This window comes from Gossypium hirsutum, chromosome A11 (genome assembly GCF_007990345.1).
Source record: "Gossypium hirsutum isolate 1008001.06 chromosome A11, Gossypium_hirsutum_v2.1, whole genome shotgun sequence".
In the NCBI taxonomy this organism is placed as follows: Eukaryota; Viridiplantae; Streptophyta; class Magnoliopsida; order Malvales; family Malvaceae; genus Gossypium; species Gossypium hirsutum.
This window is the reverse complement of record NC_053434.1, coordinates 32,254,254-32,266,350: the sequence shown is the minus strand read 5'-3', so window position 1 is coordinate 32,266,350 and position 12,097 is coordinate 32,254,254. Positions and strand designations below refer to the sequence as shown.

General features: G+C 33.8%; 2 protein-coding genes across 2 annotated transcripts; both read left to right on the top strand.

The window, feature by feature from the left end:
• Positions 1 to 6,394: 6,394 nt before the first annotated feature.
• Positions 6,395 to 9,000, top strand: LOC107897887 (subtilisin-like protease SBT1.9). The gene has a single exon (XM_016823470.2). The coding sequence runs from the start codon at positions 6,534 to 6,536 to the stop codon at positions 8,826 to 8,828; it is 2,295 nt and encodes a 764-aa protein (XP_016678959.1). The 5' UTR covers positions 6,395 to 6,533; the 3' UTR covers positions 8,829 to 9,000.
• Positions 9,001 to 9,391: 391 nt separating this feature from the next.
• Positions 9,392 to 11,439, top strand: LOC107897913 (uncharacterized). Its single transcript, XM_016823520.2, has 3 exons — positions 9,392 to 10,528; positions 10,596 to 10,781; positions 10,909 to 11,439. The coding sequence occupies exons 1-3, from the start codon at positions 10,043 to 10,045 to the stop codon at positions 11,191 to 11,193; spliced, it is 957 nt and encodes a 318-aa protein (XP_016679009.1). The 5' UTR covers positions 9,392 to 10,042; the 3' UTR covers positions 11,194 to 11,439.
• The last annotated feature ends 658 nt before the right edge of the window (positions 11,440 to 12,097 follow it).

Sequence of the window (12,097 nt, the reverse complement as noted above, 5' to 3'; positions counted from 1 at the left end):
CAATACACCTTTATAAACAATCCCAAATCCACATTTCCCTAATATATTAGCTTCACTGAAATTATCAATCACTTCTTTGTTTTGAAGTGGGCTAAGCAAATTTAAACTATTTATTTTATGAAAGAAACTTCAACTGTTGAATATATATTTTAGATCTATATAATAAAAATATTGTATCGATTAAAAATTTTATATGCATGATATATATATAATTATATCAATAGATTTAACGGTCGAATCATTTACACTAGTCTCCTTGGCTGTATATAAAAGGAGAGAGATGATATATATGACTAAAGTTATGAGTAAAATACATGGATTTGTAATCCTCCCATTCAAGTCCATCTTCAAGTCCAGAATTACAATCTCTTATTTTCTTATTAAGAATCTGCTCATGCTCCTCCTTGTCAAGAGTTAAAAAATATATATAAATTTACAGATAATGAATTATACAAGTATATATATATATAAGAAAAAAGAAAGAAAATATTAAATAATTATATATCTTGGTATCGTAAGTTGTTGTAGTAAAGAAGGATGGTCGGATAAATACTTGATGGCTAAGGCAATAGTGGAAGAAACAATCTCAAAGCTAGCCAGGAGGATTCCAAAGAGAACATGAGTGGCAAATTCCTTTGTCAAGAATGATTCTGTCCTCATGTCTTCCACAATTTGGTCGAGAAAATCTGTTTTGCTAATTCGTCCACCTTCTCCCGAATTCATTCTCTCTTCCACTAATTTACTTATTACTTGTATTACTTTTTGCTGCCTCTGCAATGTTTATATATAAAAATTTTAATTCCGTTTTGGAAATTCTAGTTTTCTTGAATGGCTTACCTTTTTACATCTGTAGAAAGCTGTACCGGGGACGCGTATAGGAAATGCCATCAGTCCCTCCAAGAAGTTGGATAAGTTTAGGGCTATAGTATCTGACGATTTTTCTGGTTCGTAACTAAGCATGTGCTTCACAGTAAATTCAAATATCATCTACAAATAATTGTTTATTAAAAAACTAGTGATTCAATGAAGAGAAAAATTAGTAAATATATTGAAAGAGACTTACTGCAGCAGTTTGGTCTTTGAGTTGTACCTACCAACAGCGTTTTTTACTTAACTAAACAATAATTTTGTTTTGAAGTGAAGAGAAAACTGTAGAACATATCCAACAGAAACTACCGACCAACAACCATAGAAGTCTAACTTGGAGGGCGATATTTTCAGGGTCAAACGTAAATAAATTTAAATATGATTGGTAATCTTAATGCTTAAGACATAATTATGCTTCTGGTACTAGTTAAATTTTTTAATGTTGAAACATAATACATTTTTTCTATATTGTTTATGCTTACTTTTTTGTTGTAGGTACATCTTTTTGGGCTGCCCTGAGCTTCCTCTTACTTTTGCTTATCCCACTCCTGAGTTTCCAACTCCAAATTTTGAGTATCATACTGCCTTCGACGGTGTTGTGTTTGGAATTGTAAGTAATTGATCACCTATATGGCATTGATATAATTTTTAGCTACTCTGTTATCGCCAAAATTGTTGTAGGAATGCATCTTTAGTGAATTACTACCCCTAAAGTTAATTAGCAATATTGAATGCATACTTTCAATTTACTAAAATAATAGATCAGTCCGAGAGATACTTTCAATTTTTTACCAATCTTTCTAATAGATGAGTCCGAGAGATACTTTCAATTTTTTACTAAATTCTTACATTATTTTTAACCTCTTAAATATTTAACTAATATACTTTCAATTTTAAATCAATTATTTAATAATAAGTTGATTTTTCAGAATGCTAAATAATTTAAATTTTAAGTTTTGCGCATATTAATTTAAATAAATGAAATTAAAACTAATATCTTTTTTACTAAAAAACTAATAATTTACTAAAAATAATTTATATGCAACTAAGGCAATTTTTTAATGATTCAATTACATTTTATAGCATTTCAACAATAATAATATTTAGAAAATAATAACAAACTAATATAAATATTTAATTTTTAAAATTATGATTTTGTATTACAATAAATATATAAATTTAAAAATTATTCTTTAAAATAAAGGTAAATTAGTATAAATCCATATCAATTTATCAATTTGTTTAATTCAATGATATTAATCGTGTATTGAATATTTAATGTTTAAGAGTCTATTCAAAAAAAAATCTATCTGGAAGTCTATTTAAAAAAAGTCACCTCCCTTTTTTCCCCCTCCAACCCTTTCTTTTTTCTTTTTCTCATTGTTTTTCTTTTCTCAGTTTGCAGATCTATTTAAAACTAATGTAATTTTAAAACTTTAAATAAATTAAATAATAAATATTTTTAATTATTGAAAATTTAAATTCCTATTTCTTATATTTTTAATAAATAATAGCTTATTATTAAAATTTTAAAAGCAAATAATCATAAATAATTAGTTATACTATGAGATTGAAGCCATAACCTTGAGTGATTAAATGTGTGCTTTTTTTTTAGATTAATGTAAAAATTTGATGACTAGTGTTGCTAAGAAAAACCAAACTGCTCAAGTTTGCTTACACTTTTGAAAAGATAGTCATAATCAATTATCCTTTCTATATCCTCGTTATTGTTTACCACGGATCTTTGAGAATTTTTTCTTTACTGTTCATCTTATGGCTTTCATCTTTTTCTGATGTGTTATTCTTAATTTTTTATGAAACTATATTATTATATCTAATTATATATTTATGGTTTTATGTCGATTGACATTTAAAATCAAAATAATGATAATAGATGGTAAAGACACGAAAATTTGTGGAGGGAGATAGTACCTTAGCAACAAAAGCTGTTTGGGATGATGAGCTGACATTGATATTTTGTGAGCTTTGCGTGAATGAAGTCAATGCTGGTAATAGACCAACAACTCATCTAAACTCAAAAGGATGGGAAAATGTCGTTGCTCTTTTTCAAGCAAAAACTCAAAAAAATTATGAAAAACCTCAATTGAAAAACAAGTGGGATAAATTAAAAAAGGAATGAAGGTTATGGAGGGAGTTGCTTAAGGAATCTACAGGTATTGGATAGTGTCCATCTAAAAAGACGGTCGATGCTATCGAAGAATGGTGGGCTGAAAAAATACAGGTTAGTGTTAACTTTATCATTATTTTAATGCATAAAGTTTAGTGAAATTAATAATTTACAAATATAAATATCTGAGTATAACATTTAACATGTTATGTAGGAAAATCCTAATTTTAAAGGATTTAAGAAGAAAGGAATTGAACCACGATTGAATGATTTAATGTGGCAAATGTTTGGTGGCATTGTAGCCACTAGAGAGAATGCATGGGCACCTTCGTCTGGTGTTCTTCCAAGTGGGGTTCTTATGGGAGATGATACACCTAATGAGGGATTTGGTGATTCAGATGAAAATAGTAATGAGAATGAAAGTATCCCTCCTAATGAGGTACCATCAAACCCTCCTCGTGAAACTCCTAATCAAAGAAAGGAAACACTTGGGGTTGTACACGGTAAAGAAAAAAAACCAAGTTCAAGTAGAAAATCATCAAGAGATTCATTGGCTACTCATATTAAGAAACTGTGTGAGAGTATAGCTAGTCCAAGGAAGTCAGTGAATGAAATTGTTTTTCCTCACTCTGAATATACTATTTCAAATGCAATGGATGCTTTGCGTAATTTGGGAGATGAAATTCCAAAAAAAGATGAATTGTACTATTTTGCCATCAAAATGTCCCAAATACCAGTGAAACGAGAAGTGTTTTTGAACTTACATCCAGATGTTAGGGTTTGGTGGCTTCGACGTGAGTATGCTGAACAAAATCCAATTACATCATTTTCATCCTTGGTAGCAACATCCTCATTTCCCTTCCAACCATACCATCCATCACCTCCACCATAAGCTCCTTAGAATTATTATTGTAATATAACTATGCTACTTTTTTATATGTAAAACTAATGTATGATCTACTTTTTCATATGCAAAACTAATGTATGATCTACTTTTTTATATGTGAACCTAATGTATGATCTACTTTTTTATATGCAAAACTAATGTATGATCTACTTTTTTATATGTAAACCTAATGTATGATATTTTTTATGTTTGGTATTTTTAGCTATGCTTTTATTCAATTTTTTATGTTGTATAGAATGTCACAAGTTATTAATTTATTTTCATTTGATTACTTTTTCAGGTTATGGATGAATTTAACAATATGTATAATAGTTTTTATATGAATTATGATACCCCTGAATTAAGTGAAGAAGCTCAACGAAGAATAGCCACAATTGTTACACAAGTTGAGCACAACAATTATCATGAAGAGGAAAAACAATTGTTAAGCAGTGTATTGCTACACCATGAAACTTATTTCACTAAGCAACCGTGTATGGATTCAAATTATACAAGTCAAATGTGGGTGGACGAAGTATTAAATGGGCATGATGGTCGTTGCATGAATAGTTTTAGGATGCCAAAAAATATATTTCACAGCTTGTTGCATGATTTGCAAACCAATTATGGCTTAAAGCATGGGAATGTATCTGCGATGGAGAAGTTAGCATTATCATTGTATATTCTTGGAAACAGAGAATCAAATTCAAATGCAGCAGAGCGACTTCAACGATCTGGGAAAACTGTTAGTCGAATTTTTACTGATATGTTACATATATTTGCTCGAATGGGAATGGACACGATTAAACCCACTGAAGGTCAATTCGATGAAGTACCGAACCATATTCGACATGATACAAGATATTGGCCTCACTTTAAGGTAAAATTTACACAATCTTTATATTTTTAAAATATAAATTATTTCTAACTTTTATCTCATTACTTGTATTTATTTTAAAGGATTGTATTGGGGCCATAGATGGAACACACATAAAAGCATGCATTTCGCCTTCTTGTCAAATACCTTAAATCGAACGGAAAGGTGAACCAACTCAAAATATTATGGCAGTTTGTGACTTCAACATGTGCTTTATTTTTGCATTTCCTAGTTGGGAAGGAACAGCACATGACAATAGATTTTTTTTTGCAAGCACTTAGAAAACAAGAGTTAAAGTTTCCACACCCTCCACTAGGTTAAACTTTAATTTTTTTTAATTAATCTTTACATAAAAAACAATATTAAAATTTTTAATTTTTTTTTAAACTTGATATTATGTTTTACTTTTTTGTAGGAAAATATTATCTTGTGGATTCAGGATATCCATAAATGGCAGGTTTTCTAGGTCCATATAGGGGGGAACGATATCATTAACCTGACTTTCATCGAGGTAATCACCGAGCATCTGGAAAAAAAAGAAATTTTTAATCATGCCCATTCTTCGTTACGCTCTGTGATTGAACGAACATTTGGAGTGTGGAAAAACAAATGGCCAATATCAAGAGATATTCCAAGCTATTCATTCGACAAGCAAGTTTTAATAGTTATTGCAACAATGGTTTTGCATAATTACATTCGAAGACATGCTTGGTCAAATGATGAGGATTTTCGACAATTTGAGAATATACTCGACATGCCAATCTCTTCAGGCCATTTTGATAAAGATGAATCGAGTTCTTCTAACAGTGAAAGTGACCTTGAAATTGCAATGTTAAGGGAAACTATTGCAAATAGTTTAATGAATCAATATTTGTAAAAACAATTTTGTATCGTAACCTAATTTCTAGTAATAATGAAACTTGTTATGTCTTATGTTACTATTTTTTTTATTAAAAATCATTCGTTTAGATACTTCAAAATTTGATCCAAGTATAATGTTACTATTTGTGAAAATAATATTTATCATTGTTATAAAAGAATATTTAACTATAAAAAATTAAAAATTATTATCATTTTATCTAATAAATAATTTAAATTGATTATATAATTCATTAAAATATTTATAATAAAATATTGGAAGATACATTTTAATATTTTATTAAATGAATTTATAAATTCACATATTTTAATAATTTTATATAAGTAAAATAATTTAAAAACTTCTATTATATCAATTTTAATCTAATGTCCTTAATAGTCATTTTTTATTTTCACCTCACCGCTACAGCTGCGTCTAAATCCAAACACACACTCCACCGCTGTTTCTAATCTCACTGCTACAGTATCTAATCTCACCGCTACAGTAACTAATCTCACCGCCACCGCTGTTTTTAACATTACCGGAGGTAATCTAATTACCCATGCATGCATGACTATTCTCCTATGCAACTAAGATTTTAGTATGAGTGTGAGATAGAATATGTGTTCAATATTTTCTTTTTCAAAGTTCTTTTCAACTCTACCAAAGATTCTTAAAAAAATTATATATGACCCAACACTTATCTCAAAAGAAATAAAAAGCAGGAACAAGATAGCTATTATTGGAGAACTAAAACTAAAAGGTCACTTATAGTCTGTCTCCCACTACCATGCGTGCTTTTAGCAAAGGAAAAAAAAAAAGGGAAAAAAGAAAGGGGGTGACAACATCAAAAATTCCGTGATATTGCACATCTTATACAGGAACATCCGATAAAGAGAGAATTTCATGCTGATTTATGCCACAGAGTTCAACCATGAATTTTCTTCATATTCTGTCCACTGTTTTGTTCATTGTCTCCTTTCATCCGTTCACTCGAGCGAAACCCAACACATATATCATCCACATGGACCCATCAGCCATGCCTAAAGCCTTCTCCAGTCATCACAGCTGGTATTTCTCAATGCTTTCTTCCATATCAGACACCTCTGAAGCAGCTTCAGCCTCTTCCACCGTTACTTCCAAACATTTATACACTTACACTCATTCTATAAATGGATTCAGTGCTACTCTCACCTTATCGAAGCTTGAATCCCTAAAGAAATCCTTTGGTTACCTTTCATTCACTCGAGATCGTCCTCTCACTGTCCATACAACTCATACTTCTCAATTTCTTGGTTTAAACTCAGTTTCAGGTGCATGGACAGCTCCAAATTATGGTGAAGATGTCATTATTGGTATAGTGGACTCTGGAATTTGGCCTGAGAGTGAGAGTTATAGTGATGAGGGGATGGCTCAAGTTCCCACCAGATGGAAAGGAAAATGCGAGTCAGGCACCAATTTCAGTTCTTCCTTTTGCAACAAGAAACTCATCGGGGCTCGGTTTTACAACAAAGGGTTGCTTTCTAGCCATCCTAAGTTAACTATTCCAATGAATTCCCCTAGGGATATCAATGGACATGGAACTCACACATCATCAATTGCTGCGGGTAACTCTGCAAAAGGAGCTTCCTATTTTGGCTATGCTTCAGGAACAGCTAATGGCATGGCTCCACGGGCTCATATAGCAATGTACAAAGTAGTTTGGAGATATGGAACATACACATCCGATGTACTTGCTGCAATTGACCAGGCAATTCAAGATGGAGTTGATATATTGTCCTTATCTTTGGGGTTAAGCGTGGATAACAATGTCTTGGATGATGATCCGATAGCAGTAGCCACTTTCGCAGCGATGGAAAAGGGTATTTTCATAGCAGCATCGGCCGGAAACGATGGGCCTTTATATTGGTCTTTAGTCAATGGAGCACCATGGATGTTAACCGTGGCTGCTGGTTCTATAGATCGTGAATTTGATGGAATTTTGACTTTGGGAAATGGAGTGCAAATCACCTTTGAATCCTTGTATCCAGGTAATTTTTCTCGAAACCAAATGCCTCTCGTTGTTATGGATGAATGTGCAAGCGTGGAGGAACTAAGGCAAGTACGAAACAACATAATCGTTTGCAAGGACCATCTAAGTATAAACGATCAAGTCGAAAATGCAGAGTCTGCAATGGTATCTGCAGCTGTTTTCATATCCAATTATTCTTATTTATCTGAACTTTACACTAGAAGCTCATTCCCAGCAGCATTTATTGGCCTTGATGATGGTCAAACTGTGATAGACTACATAAAGCAGAACAGTGATCCCAGGGGAAGGTTTCAATTTCGGAAAACAAGGATTGGCACAAAACCAGCACCAAAGGTAGATGCTTATAGTTCCAGAGGGCCATTTTTAAGCTGTCCCAATGTCCTAAAGCCTGATATATTGGCTCCTGGTTCTTTAGTGTTAGCATCATGGTCTCCAGTCAGTGAAGTTACTAAAGTCGGATCACATCCTTCGTTTAGCAAATTCAATATCTTATCAGGAACCTCTATGGCTGCACCCCATGCTGCAGGCGTGGCAGCACTTGTAAAGAGAGCGCACCCTGACTGGAGCCCTGCAGCCATTCGCTCTGCCATTATGACCACTGCCAATCCATTTGACAACAATTTAAGCCCCATTAAAGATGTCTCAAATTTTAACCAGCCCGCTAGTCCTCTAGACATTGGAGCTGGCCACATCAATCCCATCAAGGCTCTTGATCCCGGGCTTGTGTACGATGCAAAACCACAAGACTACATGAAGCTGCTGTGTGCAATGAACTACACATCAAAGAAAATCCGAATGTTTACGAAGCTAAGTCACGACTGCATGAACCGGTCCTTGGATCTTAATTACCCTGCTTTCATAGCTTTCTTCAATGATGATGGGCTTTCAACTTCAGCTGATAAGTTTGAACAAGAATTTCAGAGGACGGTAACAAATGTGGGCAAAGGAGGAATGGCTTATACGGCAAAGGTGACAGGCATGGATGGTATAAAGGTGATGGTGGAGCCTCCGAAGTTGGTTTTCAAGCAGAAATATGAGAAACAAAGCTACAAGCTCAGGTTGGAGGGCCCAAAATTATTGAAGAAAGATGTGATGTTTGGTGCTTTGAGTTGGAGGGATGATGCTGGTAAATACATGGTAACAAGTCCAATTATGGCTACAACCATCACATCACAGTAACCCATAGTTAAATGCTCTGATTGGGCCTTATCCAATATGATGTCAATTAAGCCCCTGCGTTACTGTATTATTTCCCATTCCATTTTCTTTTATTCTGCTACTTTATTTATATGGTTTCTCTGTACATTATATGACTTAAAAGAGTAAAGTTTGCCAAAATTCATAGCTAAAAGCCAGAAGATGAGTCAATCCCAAGAAATCCCTGTACTCTATTATGAGGTCACATATCAAATCTACATAACTCAAACTATTAAATTTATATAAAAATCATAATACCTTAAATATGATTATGATACAAAATAATACAAATTGTTAGGTCCATCCAATTGTATTATACTACAATGGTGCATCTTTGGGCAAAAAGTTGGCAAGTAATTTCTAAGAACAATGGTTAAACATTCAAACTTTGGTGTCAACATATGAGATAGATTGTCATCTAGTTTTGTCGGTTGTTAGTGGTGTTTTTTCAGGCATAAGACCCGCAGAGTTTATGCACCATAGTCCAAGCCATACATTAACATGCCAAACGAAAATTCTGGTAGACTCTGTATTTCTTTTGACAAAACTGAAGACAATTATATTGAAGGAAACGTGCATTGATTAGCGCCCTCAAGTCAACCTAATTTGCATCATTAGGCACATGATAGAACAATTTATGAACCATCCATCCCTACAGGGGGGGAGCTTTAATGGTTTTTGCTCCACAGTTCATCCATCCCCTTTGGTTTACAATTTAGAATGTAAGATGCAGTGATATTTTGAGGCCCACTCCAAATCCTTCCAGGTTGATCTTGTCTCAGTGCTTTCAACACAGTTCCCTTGATGTTACTTTGATCTTGATTTCACTCACAGAGCCAATCTTTGTGTTGACACACAGGCTAGATGTAGATCTGCAGTGAAACTGGTTGAGTGTAAAAAATAGTTAAAGTTGACAATTTCATATATGAATACAAACAATGACCTATTTCACTGGACAACTGCCATTGCTCTGTCTCTCTCTCCCCACCTGCTCTCATTAATTACTTTTTCACATCGATAATAATAAACAAAACTAAATTGCTACGTGCAGACAGCAAAAGGTACGTTCCAGAGATCCTACAATTTTACTAAACCCCATTTTCATACTCTCTCTTGCTATTTCTTCTTCTCCTCCTCCTCCTTCATCACTAGCATTGGGTCTTCGACTTACAAAACAACAGCTAGAACTGGAGAAAATGTCGGCTCATCTCTCCAAGACAGACTCAGAGGTGAGCAGCCTAAGTCAATCTTCACCGGCAAGATCGGATCGTCGCCAAGTCTACTATGTGCAGAGTCCATCCAGGGACTCTCATGATGGTGAAAAGACCACTAACTCATTCCACTCCACACCGGTGCTCAGCCCCATGGGCTCACCTCCTCACTCTCACTCCAACTCTTCATTAGGCCCTCATTCCTCCCGTGAGTCTTCTTCAACCCGCTTGTCTGGATCCATGAAACCACAGCGTAAGCACGACGGATCTCGCAAGGGTCGCAAGCCATGGAAAGAGTTCGATGCCATTGAAGAAGAAGGCTTACTTGATGGTGATGGCGCCCACCAGGACTTCCATCGTCGTCGTTGCTATTTCCTCGCATTTGTGGTCGGCTTCTTTGTGCTTTTCACTACGTTTTCCTTGATCCTTTGGGGTGCTAGTAGACCTCAAAAACCTAAAATCACCATGAAGGTTAGAACTTTATAATATTATTTCAAGATTTGACATGCATTTATTTATGGATTGATTTTTTTGGCAGAGCATATCGTTCAACGAATTCAGGGTTCACGCAGGTACGGATTCCTCGGGAGTGAGCACCGAAATGGTGACGATGAACTGCACAGTGAAGCTCACGTACCGTAACACAGCCACATTTTTTGGGGTTCATGTAACATCAACACCTTTAGATCTCTCTTACTCTCAGCTCACTGTTGCCACCGGAACGGTAAACCAGCAACGACCCCATCTCTATCATAATATTAAAATGTTTGATGCACTTTGTCTTCATTCGATTCATTTATTTATTCTTCCCAAAGCAAAAATATCTTATACGCATATGGGGGATTTTGCAGATGCGGAAATTTTACCAATCAAGAAAGAGCCAAAGGGCATTAACTGTAGTGATGTTAGGTAGTCAAATTCCATTGTATGGAGGAGGGGCTAGCTTGGGTAGCCTGAACGGTGAACCGACTCAGCCGGTGCCATTGACACTAAACTTCATTGTTCGTTCCAGGGCTTATGTTTTAGGTAAGTTGGTGAAGCCCAAGTTCTACAAGAGGATTGAATGTTCAGTCACCATGAACCCAATGAAGATGAGTTGGGCTATTTCACTGAAAAACAAGTGCATTTACAGCTAATAATTCAATAGACCTGTACTTGTATCAGTTGTGTTGATTTGACGGCTTGGAATAATTGTGATAGGAAAATATGGGTGGCCACGCAAATTTAGATTGGATTAATCCCTCCTGTGGGAAGACCCAATGGCATTGGAAACCTAGTAGTGGTCGGTGGTTTTTTTACTTCATAGTTTTTGGCCCTCCAACTCTAATATTTGCTTGCACTTTCGTAAGTTATATAAACGAGTTTTGATGCTTTGCTCCAAATATTTACACTTTTTCATCAATGATTTACCTTTCTTACCTTGCTTATACTTGTAATTAAGATTATTTCGATATAATCGCTTTTATTTATCACATTTATTTTATTTTATTTTATTTTGCATTTAAATTTTAGTTTTTTTATATTTAATAATTATATTAAATTTTGATTAAATTAAGAGTTAAATCGAATTAAACTTTTTAATTTAAAGATTTTCTATTTACAATATTGAAACTTAAAATTTTGTACTTTCTCACCACTCAACTCAATAAACATAAATTTTTAATAATCACAACTTATAAAATCAAACTACAATATTTTTTATGTATAAAAAATTGAAATTCAAGTAAAAAATTACAATTTTCAGCCTTGAATTCAATCCTTTTTCTTGGAAGGTGTGCGAATATAATTTGAGCTTTAGATCACACCCACTGGATAAACCATCGATTTGAGGGCTTTCACCATTTTTTTTTCTACTTGAGCTGGTTATATGTAGGGGTAATTAAATTTAATTTTTAAAAAAATATAAATTAATTATTAAATTATTTGAAAGTTTTTATTTAAATTATTGGACTGTTAAAATTGCTATAGCATGGCATTCTTTGTCGCACCCACTTGCATCAATCAAAAGCTCTTATTCCCTTTCTATTCTACATTTCAATT